At 44.9% G+C, this 16,434-nt stretch overlaps 1 protein-coding gene across 1 annotated transcript in view; it reads left to right on the forward strand.

The window, feature by feature from the left end:
• The first annotated feature begins 1,305 nt into the window (after positions 1-1,305).
• LOC108930704 (latent-transforming growth factor beta-binding protein 2-like) overlaps positions 1,306-16,434 on the forward strand; it is a 110,258-nt gene continuing 95,129 nt past the window's right edge. The window contains exons 1-2 of the mRNA XM_029258617.1: positions 1,306-1,820; positions 6,409-6,482. Of these exons, the coding sequence (XP_029114450.1) occupies positions 1,306-1,820; positions 6,409-6,482 (589 nt within the window). The remainder of the gene's footprint in view (positions 1,821-6,408; positions 6,483-16,434) is intronic.

The raw sequence follows: 16,434 nt of genomic DNA on the forward strand, positions 1-16,434 counted from the left end.
ATGCGGTCCCTGGGCGCGCTGTGAGAGGCAATTAAGGCACAGGTTTATAAATCATTAGCAAACGCCACATGTCTTGTACAAATGCTTGCATTGTTTTTTTTTTTTTTTCCGTCAACAAGAAGTACCACCTGAGGAAATTGAGAAACGGGTGAATTAATGTGCCATGCCCTGCTAGATTTATTTACTCGCAAGCGCCGGCGGCCGCTGTTAAACTGTAGCAGCAGTGGCGTCTCAAGTGCGGAATAAGTGCCTAATAATGAGTGAATCATTCATTTTAACAAAGCGCTGCTGGATGACAGCGCCATAATTTGTCTTCAGCTCCACTGTGGCTTTTTTTTGCCTAGTAGTGCAAATAAATTCTGCCTACTTAGACACGCTTTAATGTTTGTGATTCTCTTTAAAACACTTTTTTTTTTTTTTTTTCTGACGGTTAAGCTGCATCACTAAGCTGACAACGTAAAAGTAATAATTTTATTCTGCTCTCGTTGCCCAAATAGATTTGCTTCACGTAACTGAATCTCGCGCAGGACGGCAGCGCGCGGAGCGTTCTCCGGCGCTACGCGTCCAGAGCAGAGCGCTGAATAAAAGCGCGCGACTGTGCGAAAAAGCGTACGTTCTTCCGAAGCCGTTTCTCACGCGCTTTTTCACGCGACACGGGGAGCGCGTTACATGTAGCCCGTCGTGCTGCAGCGAGCGCTCAACACGGTCTCGGCAAAAAAAAGGCCGAAAGTGGGAGTTTCCAGAAGCGCGGAGAGACACGCAAAAGGTGACTTAGTTGGGATGAAGGAGGCGCTCGGGCGCGCGGCAGCTCCATTCAAAGTGCACGAGTTCCGCCTCAGAGTCGCAGCTCTCGTTTCATTGAGGGAGAGAAGAAGGAGAAACGGCCGGGCGCCGTGACGCGGTCGCCCTACAGCGCGGAGCGGAGACGCCTTTTCTATTAACCGGCTTTGCCGCGCTCAGCTCGTACCTGAAGCCACACGCAGGTTAACGAAGGAAGCGCTTAGTTTGCACGTTTTTCTGCATTTTTGCCCGGTTGTTTCCCTGCCTGAGCAGCATGAGCAGCGGGAGCGCTGAGAGAAGAAGAAGTGCGTGCTGTGCTCCTCTCTCTTCTTCTTCTTCTTCTTCTTCTTGTGTCCACGTGCGTTACTAGTATCTGCTGATATAACAACCTCCCTTCTTTCTCGCTGGATGTGTGTGGCCGCACTTTCTCAACAAGTGAAGCGACTCGACTCGGACAGCGGACCTGCGGGGCTGCGCCGCGCGCGCGCGCTCTGACTGCGGCTGCGACGCTCGCTCGGCGTGGTGATGATGATGATGATGATGATGGAGCGACGGCGCTGCATCTTCGTTCTAGCGGCTTTCGCGCTTTTAGCGGCGCGAGCGTGTGACGGCCAAAGGGACTCGCACTCGGCAGATGACGACGGGCAGGAGGGCGCGGCGGCTCGAGCGTTGTGGGACCGCGAGCGAGCGCCGGCTGCAGCCGGCGGCGGCGGCAGACGCAGAGGTCACGGCGCAGGGGACACCAAAGACGCCGGCGTCTCCGGCGAGGATGCGCACGGGACCGCGCACGGCCACGCCGGGACCCCGCGCAGTAACCCGAGGAGCAAACCCACGGCCGCGGCGCCGAGCGACGAGCCCCCCGCCGCCGCCGCCGCCGGCGCGCCTCCTCGGGACGCCACGCGCGCCGCGCCGAAGCCCCAGCAGCAGCAGCAGCAGCAGAGGTTCCGGATCGGCGCGAGACAGACTCAGAGTCCCGGCGCGGGCGCGGGCGCGAGCGCGAGCAGCCGGCAGAGCGCGGCGGCTTCCAGGCGCCTCACTGGGTGAGACAGTTGCAGTCGCCGGTGCCGGAGAGTCACTCAGTGCAGCGGCGCCAGGCTCGCTGCCACTGCTAAATTAAATAAGGTTATCGATTATTAGTGAACGCTCGACTGAATTAAACGCGCCAAAGAAGTCATTCAGACTTAGCGCATACTTTTGTGTGTAAACTCACGGCAAACGGACAAGATTCGCCCACGACACTCTGACGCGACGGTTCCGCTGTGCCGCGAAGCCTCGACGCGGCGACTCGTTTCACGCACGGTACATGATATTCTCGTCACGTGACTTCACTTCTACATTTGTCATCCCCGAATGAACTAGATTTTCTGTACACATGTCACATGCTCTCCAGTCACTTCTAATGCGTTGCCTTGTTGTATGTATGTATGTAAGTGTTGAGCGCTGAGTGACTAGTCTAGTTGCTTCCGTTGCACTGACTGATACAGGGAGCTGAACAAGTTCAACTGGTCTAGTGACTAGTAGTAGTAGTAGTAAAGTGAGGTTAACCAGCTAATCGCTCACGGGTGTGCGAAAGAGTTTAGCTGCTCTCCCCACACGTTATCGAAGACACGACCTATAGCCTATGGTATGTAGCAGTCGGACAGAGCAGTTCCCACGTAGCTGGCTGCGGAGAGCGGAGCGAGCCCCGAGGTACGACGAGGTGAAAGCGGCGCTGAAGCAGCCGCGCGGCCGCAGGTACTGAGGTAGCTCGGCCGCGGGGAATCGCAGGTCCGGCTTGGGAGGAAGGACGTCTTGACGTAAATCCAGAGACAGAAAGTCCGTCTTGACTCGGCCTCGTGGTTCGCAGATGGACGAACTGAAGGATTAATAAGGAATTGCCTGGAATCCCTCCCAGGTGTGGATCTTTGCTCTTTCCAGTCTTACATCTTGCTCAAAATTTCTCCCGCCGGCGTTCACGGAGGTCATCGGCATTCCATCCGTTACGTGGGCCCAACTGGAGAGCCGCGAGAGAGCCGGCGTGCTCTCCTGAATTCACTTATTGTCCTAAGGCAGCTGATCCATTCATATTTTACTTGTGAAAGCGCAATAACGCCTCAAGACGGCCAAAGCTTCCTTACCCCGTCAGCTGCTGAAAAGTACTCCTGATGCGTTATGTGAACGTTGATTAGTAAGGTGCTGATTCTGAAGGACTTAGTTCGTCTTGGTTTCTGTGAGTTGCTGCGCACGCACGCTGTCTGAAACCGCTCGTCCCGAACAAGGTTGCCGCGAACCAGAGCCTAACCCGGCAACACGGAGTGCGAGGCCGAAGGGGGAGGGGACGCACCCAAGACGGGACGCCGGTTCGCCGCAAGGCACCCCGAGCAGGACTCGAGCGCCAGACCCATGAGTTACTGTGGTTCATGCCATTACATTATATCAGACAATTATTTTGTAATTTGCCTGCTGTTGTTGTATCAGGAATCGTCTAGATGTAAAAGCTGCCATGTAAGTGCCTGCCGTGTGCCAATGTCCCTTGGCCAGCAATATGTTGGTGGCAAACTCTGTTGGGGGCAAACTGCCAGCAGGCATTCAATGATCTGCAAAGCCACGCAGCACACTTTCAGCTTCCTTCCCTGATGAGAACCACCTGGTTATCACAACCGTTTCTCCTGTGCTGCATAGTCCTCAATCCTGTGCTACTCTACCACCCGGTCCCAGCTTCTCCGCTCTTCCAGAGGATCGTTCATTTGCTTCCACTGAGACGGGCTTGTGGTTTTGTTGCTGAGGAGTGTTGCGTGGACAGACCCAAGCAGAGCATCAGTCAGAAATCAGTTTGAATTGTGATCATAGTGTAAGTTGGTTTACAAAGGCAACTTCTCGGAATTCTTTCCAGGCACCATCCCTGAATTATTCATTTTACCACTAATACAGTATATCCTATTGTCAGTGGGATATATTGGTGGCAAAAAATTTTTGCCTTTTCGGTAAAACAGTCTGCAAGAGAGGCGCTACTGGGAGCAAAACAGGGATGAGAGAATTGTTGTCATGTGTCCTAAGGTTGTGCACATGGGTTTAATTTCATCACTGCTCTAACCGTGCTATAACCTGAGAGCTGTAGCCTGAAACGCACTGAGAAACAACCACAAACCCTGTTTAACGTCCAAAAAGCTGCACCACATTATTTTAACGTTCTTTGTTTTTTAGCTCTGCCACAGCTTGGCTTTGCTGTTTGGCTTCAGCTGACAACCACACTTTAAGAGCCGGCTGTGACATTCTGCATTGCCCTGGGTCTGGGAACTGGACGCATCTGCTGCCACTGTCCCAGAATGCATTGTGGACAGGTTTTTTTTGTGGAGCCTTTTAATTGGTCTTTGAGAAATCTTAAAGCTGGTGCTGAGCTTGTTCTTCACAGTAGTTGAAGGTGTCACAAGCTTACAGGAATAGTTTTTCACAATAAGTAATACTCTTTGCGAAATGCTGCTGTGGTTTCACAAGTCTTGTGTTTAGTCTCTTTCTGATTCATTACCTTTACGTGAAACATCTGGTGGTCGAGCGTGAGCGTATATTTGACTGGCACATTTCCTCAACGAATTCCTGCCCTACTGACTCATTCAAGCATTTTTTTTCCCCCAAGTACTAGTGGTTGGAACTTTCTCAATCTATACCTGCTCACTTCAGAGCAGTAATGAAGTCCAGCTCTTACATTTGCGTGAACCCCCACAAGTCATCAGTGCACAAAGCTAGACATCCCAAGCGAGCAGTATCCTCAATGGCTTCTATAAATTATGTCATAAAGGAAGTAAATTGAGCTTTGGTGTCCACATCGTGCACGTTTACATATGGATAACAGGCAAATAAACACTTCTAATTTAATCTGACACTCGAACCTACTCACCGCTTTTCAGGTTTCTAAGCAGATTCTATGTGCCCTTGGCAAAATTTCTTGATGCTCAAGGCTACTATATCTGTCTTCTGTTGACCAATCAGTTACACTTTTGTAATTGCAGTTGATTATGGAAAGTTAGACTCGGTTGACTTGGCAAAGGGTAGCATGTCTGCCAAGTGGCATGTCGATTGTTTGATTTGAGCACACAGCAGTATACGCAGTTGTCTGTGTTGTTTGCTTCTGCACAGATGCAGACCTCAATCACAGCAGGTCCTCATTTTGAACCGTCTGTAAACTGTTGGAAGCCTTCAGTGGAAGGAAGTCTGTCACTGTTCACTGCAAATCACACAAATACCAGACAAATAAAGAAGTTTTTGATTCCTTTTTCAGTAGAGGGGCCTTAATTTGATTGTGTCCTTTTTTCTCCACACAAAAGCATCTGTCCTGTAGAGTTTATGTCCTTCCTGGAGAATCTTGTAAACAGGGAGAGCTGACATGCAACCTGTCTCAGAGGAGCAAGGCTAATTTGGAGGATGCTGGCATGCAATTTCTTATTGTAATAAGTGACTCAAAAGCTTTTAAACATGCAGGTGATTTAGTGGTCTGATTTTCTTTTTTTTGCTGTGTCATGGGTGATAAATTCTTGCTGGTTAACTTTGCTACAGGTCGGTTTTCCCTTGACGCTTTCAGTTTCAGTTATGGGTATTCAGTTTTGTACACTGAATATTTCCTGAAAATGTCAGCTTGTGAAAATATGTGAAATGGCTGCTCACATGGTAATGTTTTCAGAGAACGACTCTAATGGTAATATGTGGAGTGACTTTTGTTCCAGAAATAAAGTGTTGCTCTGTTGCCCTGGATGGATGTTTTTAAGGCTGAAATGACAATATTACTCCCTCATCTCATCTTTGTCCAGGATGATTTTACAAGGTGGCTGGCAATGCAGACAGGATGGTAGAACTGAGTAAACAATTCAGATAGCCCAGCTAAACTCTACAGTTATTCAAGATTTTGATGGACCTTGCCAGATGACATTGATGGAGGGCACAGCGTTTGTCAGGAGCATATACCCGTTATTTACTCAGCCTTTGTTAACAAGGGATTTGTCACTGAACTCAGCAGGTTCAGTCTGCATTTGTCTGCCGTCAGCTTCCTGTCACCAGCTTCTCCGCTGACAGAAGTGCCGACTAGTTCCATGCCGTTCATCTCAACACCAGTTGTACAGGTGCTCACCAGGCACCCCGACCTTGTTCAGCACATCCTATGAAAGGGGGCCAAGTGGAAACATCTAAGTGACGCTGGCCAGGATAAGCCCTGTGTACAGTCTGGTTGTTATGGTTCAGGAATTGTCCTTAACTAGAGATAACAGATTATGCTAACATCAGGGCACTCCTCTGCCTCATGGTTCTCTTCTGTCCTGGTAAAGTTCATGTAGCCTAGTGTTTTTTCGCAGGGGACTCTGTGGCCAGTCAGCGGAGACATGTAGAATTGATTTTGCAATCACGTTTATGCCCTTAGCTGAAAATCATAATGGGATCAAATGCAATTATGTGCATTTCTATAAGGTATTCTGTTAGTGGGCTCTCTCACTTCAAAACAATTGGTTCTTGTAGGCTTTCTTTAGGACATTTTACTAGATTTGGTGGATCACTAGTCTCAGGTTTAAAACTATTCACTAATGGTAACCCGGAACACCAGTGTTAAGCTGTGTGTTTCCTCTTTGTCCCGTTGACAGTTTGAAACTGTTTTCCTGTCCTCTTCAGGCCCAATGTGTGCGGGGGACAGCACTGCTGCTCAGGATGGGCTGTGGCTCCCGGTACCAACAGATGCATAAAACGTAAGTACACCCACAGCTTTGGAGGCTTTCTTGATAAGTGTGTTTTGAGCAAATTTTGACTCTCTTCTGGCCAGGAGCTATCCACTGCTTTTGACTGACTATTCTGTCATTTTCCCCCAGAACACACTTATGCACTTATTATTTAACCTTGAGTTGAAGTTTTGGAATCTAGAATATGGAGAGGTTGTCAAGAAATAAAATGGTGACATGTGCAAAAGTGTTTATTACTGTCAACACAAAACAAAATTAAGGACTGGCACAATATTCAGATTCCTGTATGAGTAATTTGATGTTTATCAGCAGAGTAAATGTCTTCTGTAATTCACTCACTAATGTTCCATCTTACTGTTTCCACCTTTGGTTTATTTACTGATATCCAAATCACTGAAAAAAGTCTTTTGCTCTGGCAAAGTTTCAAACTTCACATACACTGTGCACTCTACAAAGAACTAATAATAATTATACTGGTCTTATTTCTTGCATTACATTAGCAGTTTTGACACATAACAATAACAAAGGAACAGGAGTAGTTAAAAGGATTATTACTGGTTAAGTGTCGATCTAATTTTGGGTCAAAGAGATGATTAATGACTTTCTCTCATCACTGCAGGCTGCCAATGATACTATGCTTTACTGAATTTACTGTGGAAGGTCCTATACCCTCAGAACATTTTGCAAAAGAATATGCTGATTATGTGCAGTTCTCTCTTAAAAACATAATCTGCAGACATTAAAGGGCCATCATCTCTAAGGGTTCATATGTGATGGTGCAGTTTATCTTCTTCCAGCCAGACTGTTTCCTGTTCACACCACCAGGTGAACTCAGGTACCCTGAGTTTGTGCGCACCACATACAGAAACCACTTTCAGAAGTCCTTAAACAAACCAACACCAAAGTCAGATGAATTCAGGTCCTCCATGTATTAAAACAGTCTTAAGTACAAAAGTGTGTTTCGTATTATAGAGCTGTTGAGCTCTTGAAAAAGTACTTAACTTGCATTAGTGTCTGATATTTAAATGAACAATGAATCAATATTTACTACTTCAAATTTGAGGCCTGTTCTAATTTTCCAACTAGAATACTGAAGGACCCCACACAGTTTTGTTTTTTTTCTACATTTCTTTGTAAAAGACATACTACTGTTAAATGTTTAGTGGAATGAGAGAATTGCACAGTACCTTTGGTCATTGCACTTTTTAGATCTCTGCATTGTACTGAGCGAAGTTACCAGCAGTATCGAAATGTTTACATTTACAATTATTCATTTAGCAGATGCTTTTTTTTCAAAGCGACATACATTTTGCAGACACACAGGCAAATAGAAATGACTTTTATTAACGGTGAAAAAGGAAGAGTGACTGGACATTTAAGAGCTATGAAAGCAGAATTTGGCAGCTGTCTATATAGCACCATATACCTGTGCTCAGACTGTCTGGGGCAAGGCGGTGCCTGAGGCTCATGCAAGCAGAATGGTGGAGTAGATTTATTTTTTCATCCTTGAGAGTACATGGGGTAAAGGGCCTTAAAAGAAATGGTTCATGGACGAGGTCTTCAAATTGCCACTCATCCAGCTTGAGGTGTGAGTCGTACCACAGTCTTCCTTTCATGCCATTCATATTCTTGGAAGTCATAAAAATTATCGATTTACACATACCATACCGATTCCATAAACTTTCACTTGCATTTAGGCATCTTAAAGCTGGCTGTAAACCACTAGTGTGATTTGCTGTATGATGTGTTCTACAGCTGAGGTTCTGTTTTTCTCCAGCACCCCTTTCCTTTTTAATATATGCGTTTATTCATAGCCTGTAAAATGGTAGCGTCTCGCTTTTCATAGTACACACACACACATTTTCAGAACCGCTTGTCCCATACGGGGTCATGGGGAACCGGAGCCTAACCTGGTAACACAGGGCGTAGGGCCGGAGGGGGAGGGGACACACCCAGGATGGGACGCCAGTCCGTCGCAAGGCACCCCAAGTGGGACTCGAACCCCAGACCCACCGGAGAGCAGGACTGTGGTCCAATCCACTGCGCCACTGCGCCACCACGCTCCCCCTCCTTTTCATAGTAGAAGTGACCAATGTACTGCAGGTATTTAACGAGCGCTCAGTGGGTCCAACTTTCAATAAGACATAAAAAGAATTTTAACTTGCTATGTTCCTTTTGAGAACAACCGATAAATGTGCAAAGGCTGAATTCAAAGTTGAGGTTATCCTGCCTAGGGTACATTAAGTCAATAAGAAAAGCTGGAAAAATGAATTTCAGTGTGAGCCCAAAAAGGAAAACTGTGTCACTTTCTATAGTTCCTGTGACTACCTTTGTGGAAGGAGGCCAAGCTGAAAGCACTGAATGACCAGCTTTTTTGTTCCTTTAACAGAAAAGCCAGAAGCAGAAAATCATTTCAGTTGAAAGAGGCAACGTTCTTTGCCTATTGATGCTTCTCCTAACTCACCGTAATGACTTCCAAAAATACATAAGCTTTTGCAGCTCTGTTTCAGATGTCACTTGTGTCAATGGTTCATTTTTCCCCCCAAAGTTTGCATAGTGGAAAATTCAAAGAATGATGGGAATTGCCCAGATGCTAGATGTCATTTGTTCTGCCACTAGCTCCTGGAATAAGGAGAGGCAAATAATCCACTGAAAACAATAGAACTAATGAAAGAATGAAGTTGATACTGTACACTGAGGGTCTGCAGAGATTTTTCTGCATATACTAAACTTGCACTAGTGTCTGATGGGTAAATGAACAATAAATCAATATTTCCTACTCCAAATTTGAGGACATTTGTAATTTTCCAACTAAAATATTGAAAAATCCTACACAATCTTTTTTTCCTCCGATAGACGCAGCAGGTATGTAGTGTTTGTATAACATTAAATAAAGAGATCTTAAGAAGAATGCTAATTAAGACATCTAGGCAAAATGGGTCCATGTTATGGGCAAAGAAAATTTGTCATCGTCATTTATTATCTGGATTGAGAGTAGAGCCCTCATTTTATCAGATATATTTTATATTCAGTCAGGGTCCCTGCACACAATTTTGACCTTTAAAATCATAAAGTGAGTGTGTCTTTTTCATATTTTATCATTTGAAATCACAAATGACAGCCTTGTGTTCATTTATGGACAGGATTCATTCAGCCCACCAGCTCAACAGACTGGTGTCCCCTTCCCCTCCAGCCTTATGCCGTGTGTTGCCAGGTTAGGCTCTGGCTCCCTCTAACCCTGTATGGGACAAGTGGTTTCAGATGGTGTGTGGGTGTGTGTGTATATATATATACGTACATGTTTCGGAGCAGACGGTTTGGGGAGGCTGTCAGTCTCTGGGCATATAAATCAGCAATTTCCAGACCTTGGCACTCATCACGTGAGAAGGATGTTGACCATCACAAGGCCTTAATTATGGCTGCAACAGCTCTTTTCATTTTATAAGACCGCTGAAATATGCGTCGTGTCAGTTGAGGTACAGTGTAAAGCTAAATGACAGATACTGGCCGGTGCCACCACTGTTATAGTTTTAATTAAACTAATTAAACTCCTTAGTTTTAATTCTAGTGAACGTTTTAGTGGCACACAAGTGTTGCCATACCTTTGCTTGTAAACATTTTCAAAGCATGTAGAGACCTTTCTGACTTTTGCTGTTCTTCTCACGGGAGACTATGTCATCTAGGGGCTAAAGCGATTTATTGTAAGTGCTTGCAGGAGTTTTCAACCATGATTGCATTTACTTTGGAATGAATGCCACCAAAATACTTCCATCCCAGCCTGCTTTGGCAGTTAGACTAAATAACTGAAAAGGTCTGTGTTTCATTTTTTTAAAAAAAACCTTTTTAAAAGGTTTTATTGAAACAGAGGTTTCATTTTATTTTTTGATCCCTGTTATTTGTCTTAAACTGGAATAACAGGGTATGAAAATAAGCGTTTTAAATGGTTATCTTTAAGTTTTATGCAGTCCAAACACGCACATGGAATGTACGTATGTCTGCACTTAGAACATGCCACACGTGAGAAACAACCATCTCTACCCAGTGTAAAAATGTTTCTCATTTACAATGCAGGTGTTTCTGTCAAAAAGCTACCTTACAAATGATTCTAAAATGAATTCGTCATCTGCTCACATGCTCCTTATTTTTTTCATTGTCTTTTCGGCAACAATCCATTCAGTTGCATTTGCCCTTCATTTCATTTGGTCCACTAATGAATATTATCAATGGAAAAACTTGCATTATACTATATAACATCAGTGATCACTGCTTCTGGCCTTGTCTTTGGTCCCATCTCCCCTTAATCACCCAAACCCAAATGCTCAAAGGACCCCAGCTAGGGGTGTCCCGGCCCAATTTCATGTCCTAGTTAATGGTGCGCCGACTGCTCTCTAATTTAAAAAGTGGAACAGTCGCTACATCAAGCTAAATAATTTTGCCTGAAAAAAATAATGTATTTCTTCAAACCATTCCCTTCCCAAATCCATATACCATCTGACCCCCCCCCCCCCCACCAAATTACATCTGGTCCCCCTTAAGCGTTTGAAACACACCCTGGTGTCAGTTTATAATCATCAGTCGCTCCCACACAGAGCCAGACCATGCCTATGGCTCACAATGCCATGTCCATGTCAGGCCGTGACAAGGGACACCAGAGAACATCAGGGCATTTGTACCACTGTTGCTTTGCAGACAAAACTTGTGCTGGTAAGGGAGGCCAAGCTGAGCTGGAACCGAGGAAGGTGTAACGCCTCGGCTTCTAGAAGGGAAACTTCTCAACTGTGAAGAAAAAACAAAAATATGAAAACATATAAATATTAATTGATGTTGTTCAATCAGGGGGTGCGGTGGCGCAGTGGGTTGGACTGCAGTCCTGCTCTCCGGTGGGTCTGGGGTTCAAGTCCCGCTTGGGGTGCCTTGCGGCGGACTGGCGTCCCGTCCATGGGTGTGTCCCCTCCCCCTCCGGCCTTATGCCCTGTGTTGCCGGGTAGGCTCCGGTTCCCCGTGACCCCGTAAGGGACAAGCGGTTCTGAAAATGTGTGTGTGTGTGTGTGATGTTGTTCAATCAGGGGGTGCGGTGGCGCAGTGGGTTGGACCACAGTCCTGCTCTCCAGTAGGTCTGGGGTTCGAGTCCCGCTTGGGGTGCCTTGCGACGGACTGGCGTCCCGTCCTGGGTGTGTCCCCTCCCCCTCCGGCCTTACGCCCTGTGTTGCCGGGTTAGGCTCCGGTTCCCCGCGACCCTGTATGGGACAAGCGGTTCAGAAAATGTGTGTGTGTTGTTCAATCATCTGATTTGAACTCTGCCAGTAGTAAGCTTTGTCGGGGTGCTCTGGAGCCCTGAAGTACCATGATTTGAAGATACCCTGCTTGTAAATCTGATAACTGGGCAGATTCTTGGCTCTGCAAGTGTACTGGTAGAACTTCCTTTGATGTCTCTCCAGAGGGTTTGAAATGTTATTTTTTAAAGATAATTTTTTAAAATTGAGGGGAGGGGTGCCTTGCGACGGACTGGCGTCCCGTCCTGGGTGTGTCCCCTCCCCCTCCGGCCTTACGCCCTGTGTTGCCGGGTTAGGCTCCGGTTTTCCGCAACCCCGCTCGGAACAAGCAGTTTCAGACAATGTTTATGTGTTTTAAAAATTTTTTCTTGACCACGTCTTGCCTTCCAAGACTACCAGACTTTTTGAAGAAAATGGACATTAGTAGGCTAGTACAAATGATGTGTGAGTGGGAAGTGGCCAAAGAAGTTGTTTCTGTCTTGTTGTTTCAAGCAATTTCGATGAGATGCATAGCGGATGCTGCCATCTTCCTTACCTTGGACACTTGCCAGTTGATGAGAAGAAAAGAAGATAGACAGTGGCACAGCAAGTAGTGCTGCTATTTCACAGTGCCTCGGTGGTGCGAGAGGACATGGGTTTGTTTTTCGCTCAGTCTGTGTGGAGTTTGCATGTTTTCCCTGTGTCTGTATGGGTTCCCTCCAGGTGCTCTGGTTTCCTCCCACAGTCCAAAGACATGCTGTTCAGGTGTGAGTGACAGCGAGTGTATTTCACTGATATATAGATGAGTGACCCAGTGTAAGCAGTGTATCTAGCAGTGTAAGTCACTGCAGTGAATAAGGTGTGTAGACTGATAAGACTACATAGAGTTCATTGGAAGTCACTTTGGAGAAAAGTGTCTGATAAATGTAAATGTAGCAAGGTCTTTGCAGCCACTGTCCTGCATGGCTCCTGGCACAGAACCCTGTTTGCTTCTACTACCTGTCATTGTGGATTCGATTTGATTGATTCATTCAGATTTAGAAACCCATTATAGGCTTAGAATGAAAACAAAATATAAGCTTCCAGTGAAAAGCACATGGGCATCAGGAAATAAAAAACCAAGGGAGAGTCATTCCTGTTCTGCTGAAGGGTCCTGAACATAACAAATCATTTTAGTGTAATTATTAGTCTTTAATCAAGTCAACTTTTTGCTCATCCAGTTTTCACTAGAGAAAGGCATTCCCTGGAGTTGTCATAATGCCAGCCATTGTTATCTTGACAATATAGAATAAACAAAACATTAAAATATTCTGAATTATGTTTGAGTGATAAGATAGTTTAGAACAAGATAAGCCTACAGCTTTCATGTATGGGATGTTGAAATTCTGTGCCATGAATCTAACTTTCAGCAGCTTTATGAGTAGAGTCCCTGGAATTCCTTTTCCCTCTTTTGACTGCTTATATGACTCTAAATCTGATAGATTGTCTTGCATTGCTTGCGTTAACCCAGTTACTGCCCTGGTTAAATTAGTCATACATTGGTGTCTGATCTGCTTATATCTGCACAAGGAGGACGCAAAAGAAAATACATATCAACTGCCTGGTGGGCTGTTGCATTGAGGAATGCAACATTTGTACTTTTGTCTCGGGGCAAGTTGTGGTAATCAGTTATACAGGAGGGTCCAATGTTTTTACTGTCTGGACTGTGAACAGGTGTCATGGATGTCGATGGATAAGTTTATTCTGTGGTTTTCCTCAACTTACAGACCCTCCTTAGTAGATATTTGCAACCTGCACATTACTTTCTGTCGATTTAGCCTCACTCAGGTAGCGTGGTTGAAATAATCTAAACATGGCAATAAGATGTTCCTTTGGTATAGCTTATTCACATTCTTAACAAAACTGCTGTGTAGATTTATTTATAACATTTCTGAGCTCTGTCATTTTAAAATTTTAAAATTAGCTTTGAAAGCAGACATTTACAGTGATTGATATACATCTGATGACCATCTGATGTCAGGCTGTACTGTAGGGTTCTATTTTATTGTTCAGTCTCAGTCTTCAGCTTTCTGTAAGACGTGGAATGACAAACAAACTGCACGGCCAAAGTTTGTTTTGTTTGCTTTGGTTTGTGGGTCATCTTTGCCCCAGTGTGCCCAGATGCCAGACCTTCCTGAGGGGAGCCATTCAAGTAAGAGCATGCTCTGAAGAATATACCCGTGGACAGAAAACATTACAGCCTAGTGGCTTGTCAATTTTGGGGACTGTGCAGATCTCAGTGGCTGTTGTTCATTCCAGCGTTTTGCTGTGGATTTCTGATGGAACTTTAGAGCAAACTATGCTCTTCTGTAGCAGTATTTTACTGTTTCATTTCATGTCTTTGAAGATCGTCTAACCTGAGCTCGCTTTGCACCTCTTTTTCACACTTGTGGAATCCTAAATATGTAGTAAAAACACACACACAGCTATCTATCTCTTCGAACAAAGTGGTTTGACATGTCAAAGGGCAGATGAGAAAAATAGAACAGGGAGTGTGAACTGTGGACTGCACTTGGAAGACAAGGATAGGAAGCTGGAATGACAGAGAAAACAGGTGACAACTGTCTCCGGTTCTCTTGCAATGGTGATGTTACACAGGTTAGTACCATACGTCAAACTCACGTGAGTTCTGAGCCCAAAATAGTCAACCCCTTTTCAGCCAGTATGCAGAAAAATTAAGACTGTTCTTCACAGGTCTTGCCTGCTTTACAGTACATGCTATAAATCTGAGGGTCTTTATAGGAGTGCCAGTGATGGAGAACATGGCTTTTGTATCTTGTTTGGACACCATATATAATTTCTGAATTTGAATGTCCAACTGGCCCATTCGGTACATTAATTGTTGGCACAGAATATTAGGTCATACAGTAGGTTCTGTCTTGGCAACTTGTCGACTTGTGACATTTAATGTTGACAGTTACTTGTTTTGCTGCTTAAAACTGTGCGCTGTATTTGTGTCTATGTGCAAGGAATGGATTCTGGATGGTCTGGCTTCAGTGTAAGGGGCCACACCTTGTCATTTTGTGTTACTTCAGAACCGTTTGGCGACAAACAAATGATGGAGTTAAGCGCTGCATGAAAAAGTGCTGGACACTTTATTGAAGAACTCACGCAGACACAGTCTGTCTCTGGGGGAAACCTCAGTATTCGGCCTCAGTCTATTGAGGATTAGCTCAATTACACGATTGTCCAAATGGAAAAGTGCCTGGCCAATTGGAGCATCTGTTTATTGCTGGCATGTGAGACTGAAGGCATGGAGGCGCTTAACTTTTAGGAGCTTTAATAGCGGATTTCCAGCTTTAATGACGCTTAATTACATCGAATTGAACAGAGCACACTGGGAGTGTAAACAGGCAGTGCAGACTCTTTCATTTTATTACGTGCTACATGTAGCTACAGGCGGCGTGTGGCTCATTTCTTGACTACCCCCCTTCTGAAAACCTTGTCCAAAACACCGGAGCTTACTCAAGAGACAAGGAACGAAAGGTGTATCGTACACATGGAGGAATTAAGTTGTTTTTGGGTATCTTGAGCGGGCAGTGATTGACGGAATGAAAGGCACCAGAAAGGAGCTTTCCTTTTGATGGTGTTCCAGCTTTCTTTGGCCTGCTGAGTGGTGCAGGGGCTCATCCAAACCCAGAATGATTCCTCATGCAGAAGGTCTACCTCTTGCTACACCCCCTTGCAGAAATTCCTCTTTAATTTGATCATACCAGCACTGCTGTTACAGGCAGATTAAAACCTTCCAGTTTTCGTGGGGGTCTTTGGAGAGGCTGTTTGTCTTTTTTGCCTGATTTGTTTTAGAGTGGCATTCTTCTGGCCAAGCATGCAGTTGCAGCAGCTTCATTTTTGGGAACATCTTGGTAAACATATTTCGAGACAGTCATGTTTGGGAGGGGGGGGGGGGGGGGGGCGCTACAAAATAAACCTAGACACAGTGGATCCTCTCTGCACACCCCCTCATTGTGTTCGGTGAGATGTCAGCTTCGTTACGTATTGCCTTAAGTTCTTTTCTCTTCTTTTTCATTCTTTTTCTCCTCTTTTTATATCATTTGTGCCCTGTTCATTTTCCTGTGCTTTTGTTTGACCCCACATACATCATGAAAAGAGTTACAGTGCCAGTCAAAAGTCTGAGTACACCTGTTCAACTGGTGAAGACATGGACTGAAGAAAGAAAGCAAAACTCAGGAGAAATGAAAAAAGCTGGTTTGCAGCCAGTGTACTCATAGTTTAGAAAAATTTCTGTGGACTACCTAAAAGAACCCAGTAGGTGATGTACACAGGAAATGGATTACAAAAAATTCTGATGGTTCTTTGTCTTTCAAATGTGACTTCAGTTTCTCCGTCTTATGAAGAGTGGTGCCAGCAAAACTATTTTAAGTAATTCATTCCAGAGTATTATTTACTTACACAGTATTTCAACCAAATTTTCTTTAATTAAGATAAGTAACTGCATTTTTGTTGGTCTTGCTTCAAAACCTAATGAACTAAATCTGAGTTCTAATGATTTGTTTAAAGTTCCATTTATTCTCACTGTACTTGTCTTATTTATCTGTTTACTTTGGCAACCTAGGTTACACTACATTTTTAGGTTACGCTACCTAACAAAGCTCATGTCAGTTGACATTAGACTCTGAGGGCTAAGCAGAGGTCTTTCACAAATAAAGATG

Source organism: Scleropages formosus, chromosome 15 (genome assembly GCF_900964775.1).
Source record: "Scleropages formosus chromosome 15, fSclFor1.1, whole genome shotgun sequence".
Lineage (NCBI taxonomy): Eukaryota > Metazoa > Chordata > Actinopteri > Osteoglossiformes > Osteoglossidae > Scleropages > Scleropages formosus.